The 15,882-nt window shown below is 27.3% G+C and overlaps 1 protein-coding gene across 13 annotated transcripts in view; it reads left to right on the forward strand.

Annotated features, from left to right (window-relative positions):
• Window positions 1–13,707, forward strand: part of LOC105221358 (CUGBP Elav-like family member 4) — an 867,302-nt gene extending 853,595 nt beyond the window's left edge. For 12 of the 13 annotated variants that reach the window (XM_029045950.2, XM_054230385.1, XM_054230386.1 and 9 more), the window contains 6 exons: window positions 352–610; window positions 1,622–1,720; window positions 4,179–4,256; window positions 8,755–8,931; window positions 9,009–9,530; window positions 10,250–13,707. In XM_029045950.2, coding sequence (XP_028901783.1) covers window positions 352–610; window positions 1,622–1,720; window positions 4,179–4,256; window positions 8,755–8,931; window positions 9,009–9,136 — 741 coding nt within the window. In that variant the 3' untranslated portion in view covers window positions 9,137–9,530; window positions 10,250–13,707. The remainder of the gene's footprint in view (window positions 1–351; window positions 611–1,621; window positions 1,721–4,178; window positions 4,257–8,754; window positions 8,932–9,008; window positions 9,531–10,249) is intronic. The other variant, XM_054230389.1, reaches the window with a different exon arrangement.
• Window positions 13,708–15,882: the final 2,175 nt, after the last annotated feature.

Raw genomic sequence — 15,882 nt, forward strand, 5'->3', positions numbered from 1 at the left:
ACTTTTGTTGCAAAACCAATTTAACTGCAACTACTGCCAACAGCGCACATCAGCCTCGTTACGTTGAATGCATCGCCAACCGCCCCTGCCCTTCGCCACACTTTCGCTAACCACTTCCGTCGTCCTCCACATTAACACGACGCCCGCTATCGTGACCGCCAATTGCTTGCCTTATTTATCATCCGCACAACTTCATCATCTGCATACTTTAGCATTTCCGTTACTCATTCTCATGCATTCATTTCATTTATAGTTGTTGCTATTATTTCCTTTTTTTCGTTAACATTTTAACGTATTGTGTCTTATATAACATTGTTGTTTATTATTCTTCTTCTTTCCCTTTAACAATAGCAACAGCAAGCCGCTTTAATGGCCGCCGCTGCCACTGCACCCGGCTCGTATATGAATCCGATGGCCGCGTTGGCAACGCAAATACCTCATGGCTTAAATGGCACCGGTCAGCCATCGCTGCCCTCACCGACCATGCCCAATTTCAATATGGGCGCTCAAACGCCAAATGGACAACCCTCTGCTGCAGCGGCCGCAGCAGCTGCCGCCGCCGCTGATGGCGTCTTCACGAATGGCATTCCGCAGACGGCATTCCCGGGACGTAAGTAACGCAATAAAAGTTCATAAAGCTCTAGAGCACACACATACAAAGAAAAATATCACTATAAGCAAATATTTGCATGAAGATCCTTAAAAGTGCATAAATAAACCACCAAAGCGTTGGGTTAATAAGGAGCATATGAGTGAATATGTGCTTTTAAATTTGATTAATAAGGAATAAAATATAAATTGATAGTAAATTAAGCTTTAATCTTGGAAATATATCCCTACAAAGTGATTTATTTTTACCACTTCCTAGAAGAACCACGGACTTTATACATTTTCAAACAGAATTTCAAAGAATACGTCTTCAGTAAAATAGCTTTGAGCCTTCTCAAGCTTGTAAAAATAAGCTTTAGGCCTTTGAGCTTTCACTTTATGTTTATTTTTACAATCTCCTAAACAAAATGCATATTTTATAAGTTTTTAAAACAGAATTTCAAAGCTTTCATCGCTTTTACAGAGCTTTTGAGCTTTCACAGACCTATCAACTAAACCTTTGATAGGCTCGTGCTTTCACAAAGTTTATTTAATTCGCTTTTATTATTTCTATTACTTTTCCAAAAAAAACTCGTGTTTCGTAAACTCTTAAACTATAGCAATGAATTATGAAAGACTTCTTCTCTTATAATAAGCTTTTGAGCTTTATCAGGCCTGTCAACCTAAACTTTTCTGTGCTTTCATAAAGCGATTTATTTTTACCACATCATAGGAAAAAACTCGGATTTTTAAAGCTTTTAAGCTTTCTGAGGCCTGTCAACTTAAGCTCTTATCCAGTGTACTTTCATAAAGTGGTTAATTTTTACTACTTCCTTACTAAAGAAAATCAAATTTTCAATGCTTTTTCAGACCTATCAACTAAAGTTCTTCTCCTGTGAGCTTTCATTAAATTTAAAGTTCATTAGCGTTATTCCTGAAAATATTTGTTAACACACACCTTTATATTTACTTTTAGTAAAATTTCACTTCAATTTCACTTATTTCTTACTTATTTCTCGTTTCCCCCTAATAGATCCACTCCATTTAACGATTCCACCACAAGGTCTGCCAAATGGTGATGCTGCCGCCTTACAGCATGCCTTCACTGGAATGCCACCATTTCCAGGAGTTGGTAAGTTCAAAATGTCATAGCGACAAAACAATGAAAAAGCTCCAAATAAGCTTCAGCAAGCTTTCGAATAGTTATGAGTTATTTATTATGCATTTGCAAAGAAAAATTAAGATATTAATATTTAGTTAGCCACAAGAAATATTGATATTAATTTATTATTTCTGCAACAACAAATGCAACTGATTAGCTTTCTTATTACAATATTTATGAATTTAGGGTATATCTATTATTTAAGTTTATTTTATGATATAAACTTTTTATGAGTTTCAACATTTCAAACGTCATAGTTAATTTAAGTTCTCGTCCATCACTCCATTATCAATTATTCTGCCAAACATTTATTAGCTGTTGTATAACAATTTTTATTTAAATTTTTCGTTGCGTTGAACTGTGTACAATGCGTTACATATGTATCACTCGTTTCAGTTTCTCCGTTTTCATTTTCGTATTTCATTTTACAGGCTAATTTTTTGGAAACTTTAAAACTGATTGTGAGTTTTCACTCTTGTTGTTATGTTATGAAATTCATTAATGGATTAATTTCTTATGTAATTGTGTCAGTCACACTCATACCACGTTCTCTATTTCATTGTTATTTAATTGTTGTGTCATGCCATAAACAATTATATAAATATATATTTATTAATTGTTAGCTCAGCGCAATATTTATTAAAACTGAATATATATGGTTGTTCTAAGTCAATATATATGCCAATTTTTCCGTTTCAATGTTGGTAATACTGTTTTACGAGTGATTTATGATTTATTTTATTGTGCAATAATGTAATTATTGTGCATATTAAGGTGTGGAGGATTCGAAAAAAAATTATAAAATTTGAAATTATTATTAAATTTTTATTTTTAAAAAATTATTTTTATTAATTTTAACTGAATTTCAGTTTAATTAAATTTCTTGAAAAATCTTAAAAATTTAAAACTTCCACACCTTGCCATGTTCTATATATAAAATATGGGATTCAATATATCGTCACTCGTAATAAATATTTAAATTAAATGTTAATTATTGCCAACTACCAACTATTTGTAATTCATAATTGTTTTAATTAATGTAATTATTTTATGTTTAAACTAATGTAAAGAACATTTCGATATTGCTGTTAAGTGTTTAATGGTTTAACAATATCATTGCGAAAAGGCGTACAGTTATCGGGAGCAAAAATAAGAGTCACGAAGCTTATCTAAAGACGATGAGAACTAAAATAAATATTAATTAATTAATCATCTTTCGGAAAGCTCAATATTAGCACTGAAATTATATAAAAAATTATTAAAATTTTGATACTCACTTCTATTGTATTTTTTTAACTCAAGCTTTTATGTGAGCTTTCATCTTAAAAATATTATTGGTTCTAAATATGAGCCTGGAAGCTCAGCTTTTCATATGAATGATTAAAATTAAGAAACTCACATCAATTTTAGTTTCGCACCTCAAGCTTTCATGTGAGCTCTCATCTAAAAATTATTTATGTCTCTAAATACGAGCCTGGAAGCTCAGCTTTTCATATGAATGATTAAAATTAAGAAACTCACATCAATTTTAGTTTTTGACCTCAAGCTTTCATGTGAGCTTTCATGTATAAAATATTTCTGTCTCTTTTAATATTTAAACATGAACCTACAAGCTCAATTTTACCAATGAATTATTAAAATTATGAAATACACTTAATTTTTCCATTGTTGCCGCAAGCTTTCATATGAGCTTTCACCTGTAAAATATTTATTTCACTGCTTACATAAAAATATGAGAATTTTGTGGTTTCAAGTAAGCTTTTTACAAATTGTATAAAAATTTAAAGCACATGAGTAAATTCTAATAGAGCTTTAACTATAAAGTTATGCTAAGCTTTCATAAAAACTTGGAAAAAATTCTTCAAATGATATTATATTCAAATCTACTTGTTAACTGTCTTTATTTTCGTTATCATGGCCTAATGTGAGTACCACAACGTTATCGATAAAAGATCGATTGAAAAATATGTCTTGCATAAGCTGTGACTCTCGTTTTACTGCTCGTTCATGTAATAACCTATGAACAAACAAAAAAATAATAACAGTATAAATTATAATTATTAATTTTTTTGTTCATCATTACGGTATCTACTATAAAACAATGTTTATTAATATGTTATTTATATATAGTTGCCAAAGACGTATATAAATATTGTTCAAAATAATTAACTTTGATTTTTATATTGTGTGATTTTAATGTGTTTTCTCTACTTTTTCCGTTTCTTTTTTTCGATTTTTTTCGTTTTTAATTTTTTCATCTCCCAACTACATATATACATTATATAAACGTTGTGTTGTCTCATAAATGTTTCGATTACTCTATATATATATATCTAAATATATATAATATATGTATGTGTACAAAACGCAAAAAACAAACCGAAAAAACAACAAAAAACCAACAACAAAAATTATTTATATAATGCAGCCTTTCCCGCCGTTTATGGACAATTTCCACAAGCTTTACCACCACCACTCGCGGCGGTTGCACCCACTCAACGTGAAGGTAAGCAGTTTTTAAATGTAAATGTTACTTAGTTTGTGTTTTTTTTTCTTGTTTTTGTTTTTATTATTTTTAATTATTTCATTTAATAACATATAACGGTAATTTGTTAGTATCCACTGATTTGTGTGCTGTAATATTTATGGTTTCAAAAAAATTATGTTGAAATGAGTTCATTGTGTACAAAAAAAACTCATTTAGTTTTTGTATTTGTAAATATTTTCAACTCATTTAATTCTTGATTTGTTTTTTGCTTCTTTTTTGCATATACTAACTTATTTACTGTTGATTTTCTTTATAATTATCTGTGTGCTTTTTATGTAATTTGTGAACTTTGCTGTACGCGGATTAATTATTTGTAATGTATTGTAAATAGTTGTCAATATATACGCACATACATATTTATAATAGTTGTGATTATGTAATTAGGCATAAAAGCTGTTTTATATTAATATCCATTTATGTATATTACGGTAATTTCTTTCACACATCTTTCTATACTTTTTTATTCACTTTTTATTAATTTTGCAATTTATGTGCAAACAATTTCTATTTTTATAGGAAGTAGATGCAGATATGAAATACATTTTTTCTTGGAATTTGTAATAAAATTTAAATCTCAATAATTCTAACGTAATATTTATAGATACAAGTAACATGTTGTTTTAGATAAAGTCCTTTAAAGCCAATAGAACAATAATTTAAGGGAGCCCGTTTCTTCTCAGAACACAAGGTGACAACTACTACTTAAAGTACCTCGGTAGGCATATCTTCGGCGAACCCAGCGACTTAAGAACTTTAATATAGAGTCCAACCGCTTTGTCGCAACATAAGGGTCTTAGTGATCCGTTAGGAGTTTTCCGAGTGTCACAATGGACAGCCGAATCTGTCTAAGTGAAATTCTCTGCATCTGCGCTGATCTACCCCTCAATCTAACCTAACCTAACGATATGCCTCAGTGGCGAACGCAGGAAAAAAATTTGTGGGGGGGGGGAGTTTTAGGTAAAAGACAATGTTTCATTATTTTATTTACAAATTGAAGTCTAATCTTCTTTTATTTTGGGCCATAACATTTTAAATCTCTTCCTCCATCACGTCTATATCTCTATGGATATTCAAGAGAGCCATTCCGTTCAGGCTTGTTTCTTAAATATGTTTTAAGCCTGCGAAGTGAGGAAAACGAGCGTTCACTTGAAGCGACGGATATAGGGATTGTTGCTCCAATCTTTAAAAAACGATGCACTGTTTTGAAAATTTTCATTTGAAAAACAAATAATAAGTAAAGTTGTGTATCTAATTCAGACCAGTTTTTTCTGGTTGTTTTTATTAAAAATATAGACATTTTAGTTAAGGCACTCAAGTATTTTTTTGCAAATAGCATAATTTTTTTTAATTTAAATTTATTTCACAACAGTTTGCTCATGGAACGAAAACTGAAAGTCATAATAAATGAGTTTTTAGTTTTCCTGTGTTATGATTAACAATAAACTCTAAAAAGAATAATAGAAACCTTATTGGTGACTTGTCAGTTCAGAACTAATTTTCAAAAGAAGTCCATTTTCGACTCACAATTCCCCTTAAATCTAAAAAAATCCAGTTCAGCAGCCACAGAGTTATAAGGCAGACTCATTACTTTGAAGCAAATTAAAAAAAATGTCTCCAGTTTATATTTTTCTGGGTTTTTTAATTGGCCTACATTCCCACAACTTTTTACTACTATCCAGATACAATAGGTTTGTTTTTAGTTTAACATTATCATAGTTTCAAAAAATTAAATTCTATCAGCAGAAAAGTATCAAAATAGACCGTTTGTGAACAAAAAAATTATGAAATCACAAAATTTAGAAAAAAAAGTATCAAAAAAGATACAAATGTATCAAAACGGTAACGCTGTTAGTGACTAATGTATTCATTTATTTCGGCAGAAAGATTGCTTTGAAAACAACAAATTACAATTTTTCAAATGACTATGTAGAATTAAATTCTATTATTTAAAAATTCAATTACCTTGGGGGGGTTTTAACGCCCCAAAACCCCCCCCCTGCGTTCGCCCCTGATATGCCTAAATATATGGAAGTACAATGACGATAGCCTTTTCGCAGACTATAATTGAGAGACCAGTTTTTGGCTTTCACACAGCCGGCTACTCTATTAACGATCAGCTGTTTTTCTTGTTCGTAAGAAAATTTTACCAGTTCCAACTCGATTTGTATTGGATTAAAAATGTATGTAGTAACATAAGATTTTTCTTTTGTATGATAAATTGATCTAAAACAGCGCTTTTATCGAATAAAGGCTGGTTAATTGATCAATTAACACCTGTGCGAAAAGGCTATTGAGCTCAAATTAAATTGGAAATTATCATAAATTATTTAATAAGTTTTCTGAAGACCTTAGCATATTTTGCACAAAAGTCTGTTACAAATTTTTGACAGCTTTCAGCACAAAAGAAGGAAGAAAGTTTATTTATTTTAGTTAGTTATATATATATTTATTGTGACACCAGAAGTCTCTAGAGACTTTATTTATTTTAAACTGTTCGATTTGAAATATATTTATTTCATAGCAAATTTCAAAGTAGTATTTCAGACATATTTTTTTTATTATACTAGCTCTCTTTATATAAATATTATATTAAAGTAGAAATATTTTGTATCTATTATCAAAATATATGTAGACGCTTCAATAATACAGAAATATATATGAATTTAGTTAAGCATAAGACGATGTATATCACATTCATATGCATATAGTCAACTAAGCTTTATATATTTTCATACAAACAAAATATCTGTAATATCAATATACTATTCACCTTTCATCATATATTACCTTTTTATTGTACATATTGCATGTGTATTTTTGTGTGCAACAAACATTTTCCTGTTGTTACAAGCTATGCTGCCCTATTTGTGTAGCATTTTATTTAATTCCCCAATGTTATTGCTTAGCAGTGGACAAGAAACAACAGTTATTGCTATAAATATAAATTTTAAAATGGATTTGAATGCGAAATATTGTCGAAAAAAAATAATGGAAACAAAATGTAATTTTAAGAGCTGGTAGAGCTTTTGTTAAAAGCATTTTATGGCCATACAAAATATATTGTAAATGTATTGTAAATATTTGATGGCGCTTTATAAGAGCATGCTTGTATGAATAATTTATTTTAGCATGATTTTTTATTAACTAAGATTTTTAGTTTTATGAAGTACCTTATTTTTTTGGTATCCTTTAGTAGTAGACAAATACAGCAAACGTATGCAAGACTGCATTCAAGTACACAAAGCTTTTAAGTTCACGCATTTTTTGTTGCTACCTTACAACTTCCACATTTATAACTAGCACTGCTGCTGTGCAATAAGTTGTACAGTAGAGATAAAGAGAATTTATTGTAAAAATTTTAAAGTTACCAATGTGAAAGCTTTAGTAATAGCTTTAAATAAGTTTTTACAGTTTTAATTTTACAGTTTTGGGCTTATTGAATATTTCTCTTTAATTTAACTTTTACAAAAGCTTTTAATGGAAAGTTCAAATAAGTTAATTCCCACATGCAAAAGCTCTAGGGTTTCTTAAAAAAAAATCAATCAACAAATATAACATTATTTCCAGCGTTAATGACAAATAATCTTACCAACAAAATTAAGGAAAGTTTTCTTCCAATCTATACATTCTTTTTAACTTCATGAATAAAACCTTTTAAAGCTCTTAAAGCATACAATTTTTAACAATAAATAAAAAAAATCATTATTTACACGAATTCAAAATTATTTTTACTAAGATTATAATAAAAGCTTTCACGAATATTAAATAATTATTTTTTTCCAAACCAAAGCTCTTCAACGTTTTTAATAGTAACCAATAAAAAAAGTATCTATTCAAAATTAAACTTATTTTTACTAAGCTTTCACTTAAAGCTTTCACGAATATCAAAGTATATACTATAGTTGATTCTAGAAGCTTTTAATTGTAACCAATAAAAAAATGCATTATCTATTCAAAATTAAACTTAATTTTGCTAAGCTTTCGCTAAAAGCTTTCACGAATATCAAAGTATATACTATAGTTGATTCTAGAAGCTTTTTTACGCACACTTTGCAGGAAAATTTGTTTTTATAAATATTGACAACTTATTTTTACTTATGCTATCTATACTTATGTTCTACTAATTAAAAGTCTCGACTATTTATATATACATACATATATGTACTATATATGCAGATCTCATATTATTTCTTATTTTAAATTGATACCTGCTGATAGGGGAGTCTTCATAATTTCATATTTTCAATATACACTTACAAATGTATGTATGTAATTTTACAGGTATACGATTATTCAGATTTTTTTTTTTAGTTTAATTGCTGTTCATTTCGTCTGATCTGTTTTCAATTATCAAAGTCGCAGCATCACAAATCACAAATTCATAGATTTTTCACTTTTGATTTTCTCATCGTTTATTTCTTTCTTTCTTTTCTTTTCTTGTAATGTCTTCTTTAAGATTTTCTGATGTTCCCAGGATGTTCGATTTCGGGACCAGAGGGTTGTAATCTATTCATATATCATTTGCCGCAAGAGTTCGGCGATGCGGAATTGATGCAGATGTTCCTGCCATTCGGTAATGTGATCAGTTCAAAGGTCTTCATTGATCGCGCTACAAATCAGAGTAAATGTTTTGGTAAGCTTAACACACACATATTCAAAACACAATTATCATCTCTTCACTGTTTATAATATAACACTTGTCTTTTATAGGTTTTGTTTCATTCGATAATCCTGCCAGCGCTCAAGCGGCCATTCAGGCAATGAATGGTTTCCAGATTGGCATGAAAAGACTGAAAGTTCAACTGAAGCGGCCAAAGGATGCCAGCCGACCCTATTAACAATCGGAGTTCCTTAAAGCGTTACACAACATTAACAATTACAAACGATTACTTCTTTCGAAAATATTGATGAAACAGTAATTCCAGAAGCAAACAAAAAAATTATATATACACAAATATATAACAAAAAAAAATCTATTACCAAATAGAACCAAAAAAATGAAACAAAACTAAACAAGTAAAAGCGCAGCAAGTCAACCTCTAAATTCAACAACAGTCAGCAGCAAAAGAGAAGGAGCAAGCAAAGCAGTAATGTAGTCAATAGATTCCAAATAACTGAATTGAAATAATGAACCCGCAAAATAAATTCACTACATAACATATGTGCAAGTTTACAATAATGTATATCCCAGTGAAAGCCCATAGAAAATAAACAACATGCAAAATTAACTAGGTAAGTAATGAAAAAATATAGTTTGCTGTAGAAAGTTAAAGTTTTCAATAATTACTAACATTTGAAGCAAATTATATTACTGTTCAGACAGTGCTCATAATTCCATATAAGTGTGAGAGCTTTCACTGAAGGTGACCAGAGAGCTTTCACATAAAAAAATAAAAAAAAGTTTTCCTCATTTCATTTTCATTATTAAGGAATTGCTTTATTTCTTTAATTCATGTTTGAGCGCTTTCACCGATGGAGCGTAAAAGCTTTTTTCCTAGAGTGCTTTCACATAAAAACCTAAATTAACTTTGCATTATTACTTTTAATTTGCGTCATTTCATTTTCTTTACTAATACTGTTTTTCTACTTCAATTCAACTCTGAAAGCTTTTTTGCTAAAAAGCTTTCACATAAAAACCAAAAAAAAAGTGTTTCTCATTTCATATTCGTTAATAATAATGATTTACTATTATACTTCACTTTAAGGCTGAAAGCTTTCACTGACGGAGCGCCAAAGCTTTTTTCCTAGAAAGCTTTCACAGAAAAAACTAAAAAAAATTGTTTCCGATTTCATTTTCGTTAATAATAATGCTTTACCATTTCAATTCAAGGCTGTGAGCTTTCACTGATGGCGCACCAAAGCTTTTTTCCTAGAAAGCTTTCACATAAAATACTAAAAAAAGTTTACAAACATTTTTTGTTAATACTAATGCTTAACTATTCCATTTCTAGGTCAGCGAACAGTTTATCAACCAAGAGCAATGCCATCAAAGCAGTTAAAATGTCTTACCCGATGATGTAAATCCAGCTTCCTATCAACTAACCAGGCAAACCGATCCAAAACCAAAAGAACACAAGCTTTTACCGTAGCTCAGCAACAAACACGAGCAAAGAAGCATAAAAGTGGAATTCAATTTTTTCGAAACGTCAATGAAAAACAACAACAACATGCCGATAAAGTGTGTACTAAATAATGTTATTAAAAAAATTTAAACCAAAAAAAAAAGAAATATACATTTATGTATATGCAAAAATCCAAAAAAAATATATATATATATATATTATTATCACAAAATTTAGAAGAACTGAAATACCGCTAACGAAAATGCGTGTACGAGTAGTAAATAGCGAATAAAGTGGATGTCAAAGAGAAGTTGAACAATTTTTGCCAAACCAAAAAACAAAAATAAGCATACAAAAAAAAATAATATCGTAGTTATTATATACAACACACGCATATACATTATACACACATATATATATCTATATATATATATATACATACATATATATAAATATATTTATTAATTAACTTTATCGCAAGGCAAAACAACCGTATAAGAACAAACCAAAATCACAAAAAAGAATAAGTAAAAATTTGACTATTATTAAACAAAAACAAATAAAAAATATATAGATTTCTTTAAATTTTCAAAAGCATACATTTGAAAGTTTACTAATCATTTTTTATGCACACAAACACACTTTAGAGTTTGATATTCCATTCAACTACCAAAACACTTTGCATACCATATGTACCATATATATACATATATATATATATAATTATTAAAAAAACATTACATACATAACTACAACAATAGTTGAATAAATTAATTAACTAATCAATTACTTAATTACCACTACAATTAATATTATCACACACACACACAAATACAAACAACTACAAACAAAATGCTGACTGGAAAATATGAATAAAGAACCGAAAAAACTGAACTGTTCTGGGTTTTCAACAAATACAACAAACAAATATAGACAAAAAACAAAGAAAAAAACAAAACTGCATCAATAAATTTAGAGCAAATACCAAGTACTTAAAATAAATAAAAAAAAAACAAATACAAAACAAATAATAATTTTTATACAAAATATAAAATTGAAAAAATCTAAAAAAAAATATAAAATTATATACTTCATTGAAATAATGCAAATTAACGCATACAAAAATAAAATAATGCGTAAAAATACATTATTAGTAAAACAAAACAAAAAACAAACACACAAGAATCATAATGGGAATTTATTAAACTTAGTGAACAAACCAAAAAAAAAAAAACAAAAAAAAAAAACTTAGTAAAGATACCAGATAAAAAAAATTAGCAAGCCAACGTGCGCCAATAAGAACTATTTAAATAAATAATAATTATTTAAAATTTATTACCAAATACAAATAGTTTGAAAATAATGCGAAGCAAGTAGTGAAAATCATCCAATATATAAGCAAGCGCGAATTTGTAGCAAGACGAGCTGAAGTACATACATACATACATATAGTATTAGAGTAGTAGAAAACGTCGGCAAAAATTGGGAAATATTTTTTCCACAGTTTGTAATAAAACAAAAACCAAAAAAACAAAAACAAGTTCCAAAAAAACGTTGAGATTACAAGCCTTAAAGTTCCACAATATCAATTAAATGACACAGAAGAACTAAACACAAAACAAATACAAAAACAAATTGGGCAAAATATGTAGGTATATGTATGACAAAGCAGGGCTAACAGCATGAAGAGTGTAAAAAATAAGCGCTGAGAGTGATAGAAATGGTTTGAGAAAGAAATAAATAGCGTGCGAGATGTCACAACTGAGAGAGCATAGCATGAAAATGAATGCTTACATGTGAGAAAAGGAGAGAGCTCTAAAAATATTAGAGAGTACATAGCATGAAAATGAAAGCGTATTAAAATGCTTGAAAGAAAAAAAGAAAACTCCAAAAATGTTAGAGAGAGCTTAGCGTATAATGAAAGCTTATAAAAATGCATGAGAGAAAAGGTGAAAGCTCTAGAAATATTAGTTAAAGTACAGCATAAAAATGAAAGCTTTTGAAAATACATGAGAGAAAAGGAAAAAGCTTTAGAATTATTAGAGGAAGCATAGCTTAAAAATAAAGGCTTATAAAAATGCATAAGGAAAAATTTGAAAGCTTTAGATTTCTTGAGACGTTATAGCAATGTTCCAACAGGTAATTGACGCAGTCGGTTTGAACTTATCGAAAGATTGTGTGCTGTTCACTGAATGAGTATGAATAATATATAATCGAGCTTTCAGACCACAAGTGAAAGCTCATACTGGTAGTTGTGCAACTATTGCGAAAAAATTTAAAACTTCACAGATTTGAAACTAGCTTCGAAGTATATAATTTTCTCCTGAGCTTTCATATTTGTAAAAATGTATACAATTATTAGCAAAGCAAACAGAGTGATTGTTATCTCACGAGCTTTAATACCAACATATTGAGCATGAAGCACGACTCTCTCTTGATCTGTAGAATGACTCACAATATGATAGCCCTGCAATATTATTCATACATACAAAAGCTCTAGTCTGCAGAAACGCTTTTTGATACATACATACAAACACGCGAAATGAAAAAAGAAAACCATTTGAGCAAGCGTTACCACACACACACATACATGCATACTTATATACAGCTACCTACTACTAAAAAAACACATACATATGTATTAGGGTGGGCAAAGACGGGCAGCAACCGCGCAAAAATTGATTTAGAAATTATTACAAAACAAAAACATAAAACAAATATATATGAAAAAATAAAATGAATTAAATTTGTTGAAGTTAATGTTGAACTTTTGCAACATATAAATAAAAAAAGCTATATAGAGCGCTATAATGACGACGTGAGCGAACACGAGTTTAATGTGTGGCATAAAGTAGTGAAGATTGCGTTTAATAAAACAAAGTGGTGTAGACGCATACATACAGCAGGAAGTATGTTGAATAGTAGTTCATTGTGTGTAGTATTGGGAACTATTTTGGAGGAGTTGAAGAGTAGGAGGAGAAGGAACTTTTTAGCATTTTAGCTTTTAAGCAACAAAAAAAGCGAAGAATAATTGAAAATCTAACACAAAAATTCGAATTTAATTAATATTTAAGTAAAAAGAAATAAGAAAAAAAGAAATAAATAATTAATAAAACAAAAAAAAACTAATTTAAAAATATATATTATAACAAATATTATTATTATTATTGAAAGTAAACAAGTGCAGTGATGATGATGATGACGATAGTTGGGGGAAATATTTAGCAAGTTAGTTTTAATGTAAATGAGGCAGAGTTACAATAGAGGCGTATTAAATAATAAATGAAATAATTAAGCACTTATGCCACAAATAAATAAATAATATTAATATGAAGACGTATTAAATGCATGCGTTCGTTAGTGTTATTTAACGTTATTAAATTTTTTTTTTGTTAAAAATTATTATTTTTTTAATTTATATGTTAATTTTGTACATTAAAAAAAAGATTAAATTTTAATATAATTTTATTTTTTTTTAATGTTTAATATTCTTTAATTTTTTATATTTATACAATTAATAATAAAACGTTTTTATTTTACTTTAATTATTTTTTGTATTTTTTTTCAATATAATTTTAATATTAAAATGCTTTAATTACGTTTCAATAATTTTTTTCAATATTAAAATTTTTAAAATATATTTTTTTTTAGTTTTTAATTTTTTAGTATTATTTTATAAACTATTTATTTTTGTGCTAGAAATTTTTTTTAGTTTTTCAAATTTTTTTAATAATTTTTTTCAAAATCATTTTTTTATTTCAAAATATTTAACTATTTTTTTTTTAATTTTTTATATTTATACAATTAATAATAAAACGTTTTTATTTTACTTTAATTATTTTTTTTTATTTTTTTTCAATATTAAAAATTTTAAAACATATTTGTCTTATTTAAAATTTTAATATTGAAATACTTTTACAAAAACTATTTTAATTTAATTTCTTTTTTATAATTTTTTCAATATTAAAATTTCTAAATTTTTTTTTTTTAATTTTTAATTTTTTTCTTTCAAGAATTTTTTTTTTTTCAAGAAAAATATTTCTTTTAAATATTTTTTACAAAATTTGATTTTAAAAATAATTATTAATAATTTTTTATCACTACACTTTGTTTATTTATTTTTTATTTTCGGGTATTTTTTAGGCTTTAAATTTATTTTTGATTTTTTTTCTATTTTTTTCAATTATTTTTTTTATTTATTTATTAATTTATTAATTTTTTTTAATATTTTTAATTTTTTAATTTTTTTTTGTTATATTTTTAAACTTACAAACCGAGGCTTTCAACTAATACTTAATTAGATAACCACACAATGCAAATAATATTTTTTGCAAATTTTAGCGAAATCAATTAATTATCATCACACTACGTGAAGACTCTATACTAAATAAATTGCTGTACGAAAACCAAACAAAAATATCGAAAACAAAAACAACAGTAAACAGCAGTAAACTATTTAATCTATTTAGTAAAAGAAAAACACAAATACAGGTAATTTCTATATGAGAATAAGAAACAAATGCTTATTACAAGTATATACATACATATATAAATTTAGAAAAGCGAAATATTAATAATAATTTAGCAAAAAATAAAAATAAAAGCTAATCATTTTTAACATTTGTTAAATTTTCTTTGCATATTTTCTAAAAACAAATATATATATATATACATATATATGAATATAATCAACTAAAAGTTTTTTTAAAGAATGCATAGAAAATTAAAATTAAAAAAAAAATAAATTAGAACTACACTTAAATCCCCCCAAAAGATTTATATACACACATATATACACATATTATATACAAATCTATTAATAAATATTATTAATATTATGAATAAAGAATAATAATAAATAAATTATATGAGAAAAATATTATACCAAATGAGAGTAGAAATATAAATAACACAAGAAACCAAAAACAGAAAAACAAAAAAAAAACTAAAATTAAAATTTAGTATTTTTTATATTCTCAAGAAAGTATGTTACAAAATACTTAGTGATGAGAAGAAAAACAAATAATATTGAGCTAGCAGTTGTGCGTAGTTGAAGCATTGTAAAAACTAAAAAACTAAATAAAATAAATTAACTGAGTAGTAATTAAAATTAATTATTAAAAAAAAACACAATTTGCATGATTTTCGCATAGAAGTCGCGCAACGTGAAATAGGCGTAGCGTTTTTTTTTCTTTAAAAAATAAAAAAATAAATTATAATAAATAGTTAAGTATTAATTAGTGAAAAAAGAAAACGAAATTTTAAAATATTACTTGCAGTCTGTCTCGCAACCATGACCCCAACAATCACACGCTCCGCAAAAATACATAACCACTTTTCAAGCACACAAACACATACACTAACACAATGACATTATATAAACAGTAAAGCGTTCAAAATATTAAAAAAAATTAATTATATAATAACAAGCAAACACAGTAATGTACAAAAATGCAAAATTTTAAATAAAAAACCATTCAGTAACAATATTTAGCGATTAAAATCATAAATAAAACATTATT

Source organism: Zeugodacus cucurbitae, chromosome 4 (genome assembly GCF_028554725.1).
Source record: "Zeugodacus cucurbitae isolate PBARC_wt_2022May chromosome 4, idZeuCucr1.2, whole genome shotgun sequence".
Taxonomy (NCBI): domain Eukaryota; kingdom Metazoa; phylum Arthropoda; class Insecta; order Diptera; family Tephritidae; genus Zeugodacus; species Zeugodacus cucurbitae.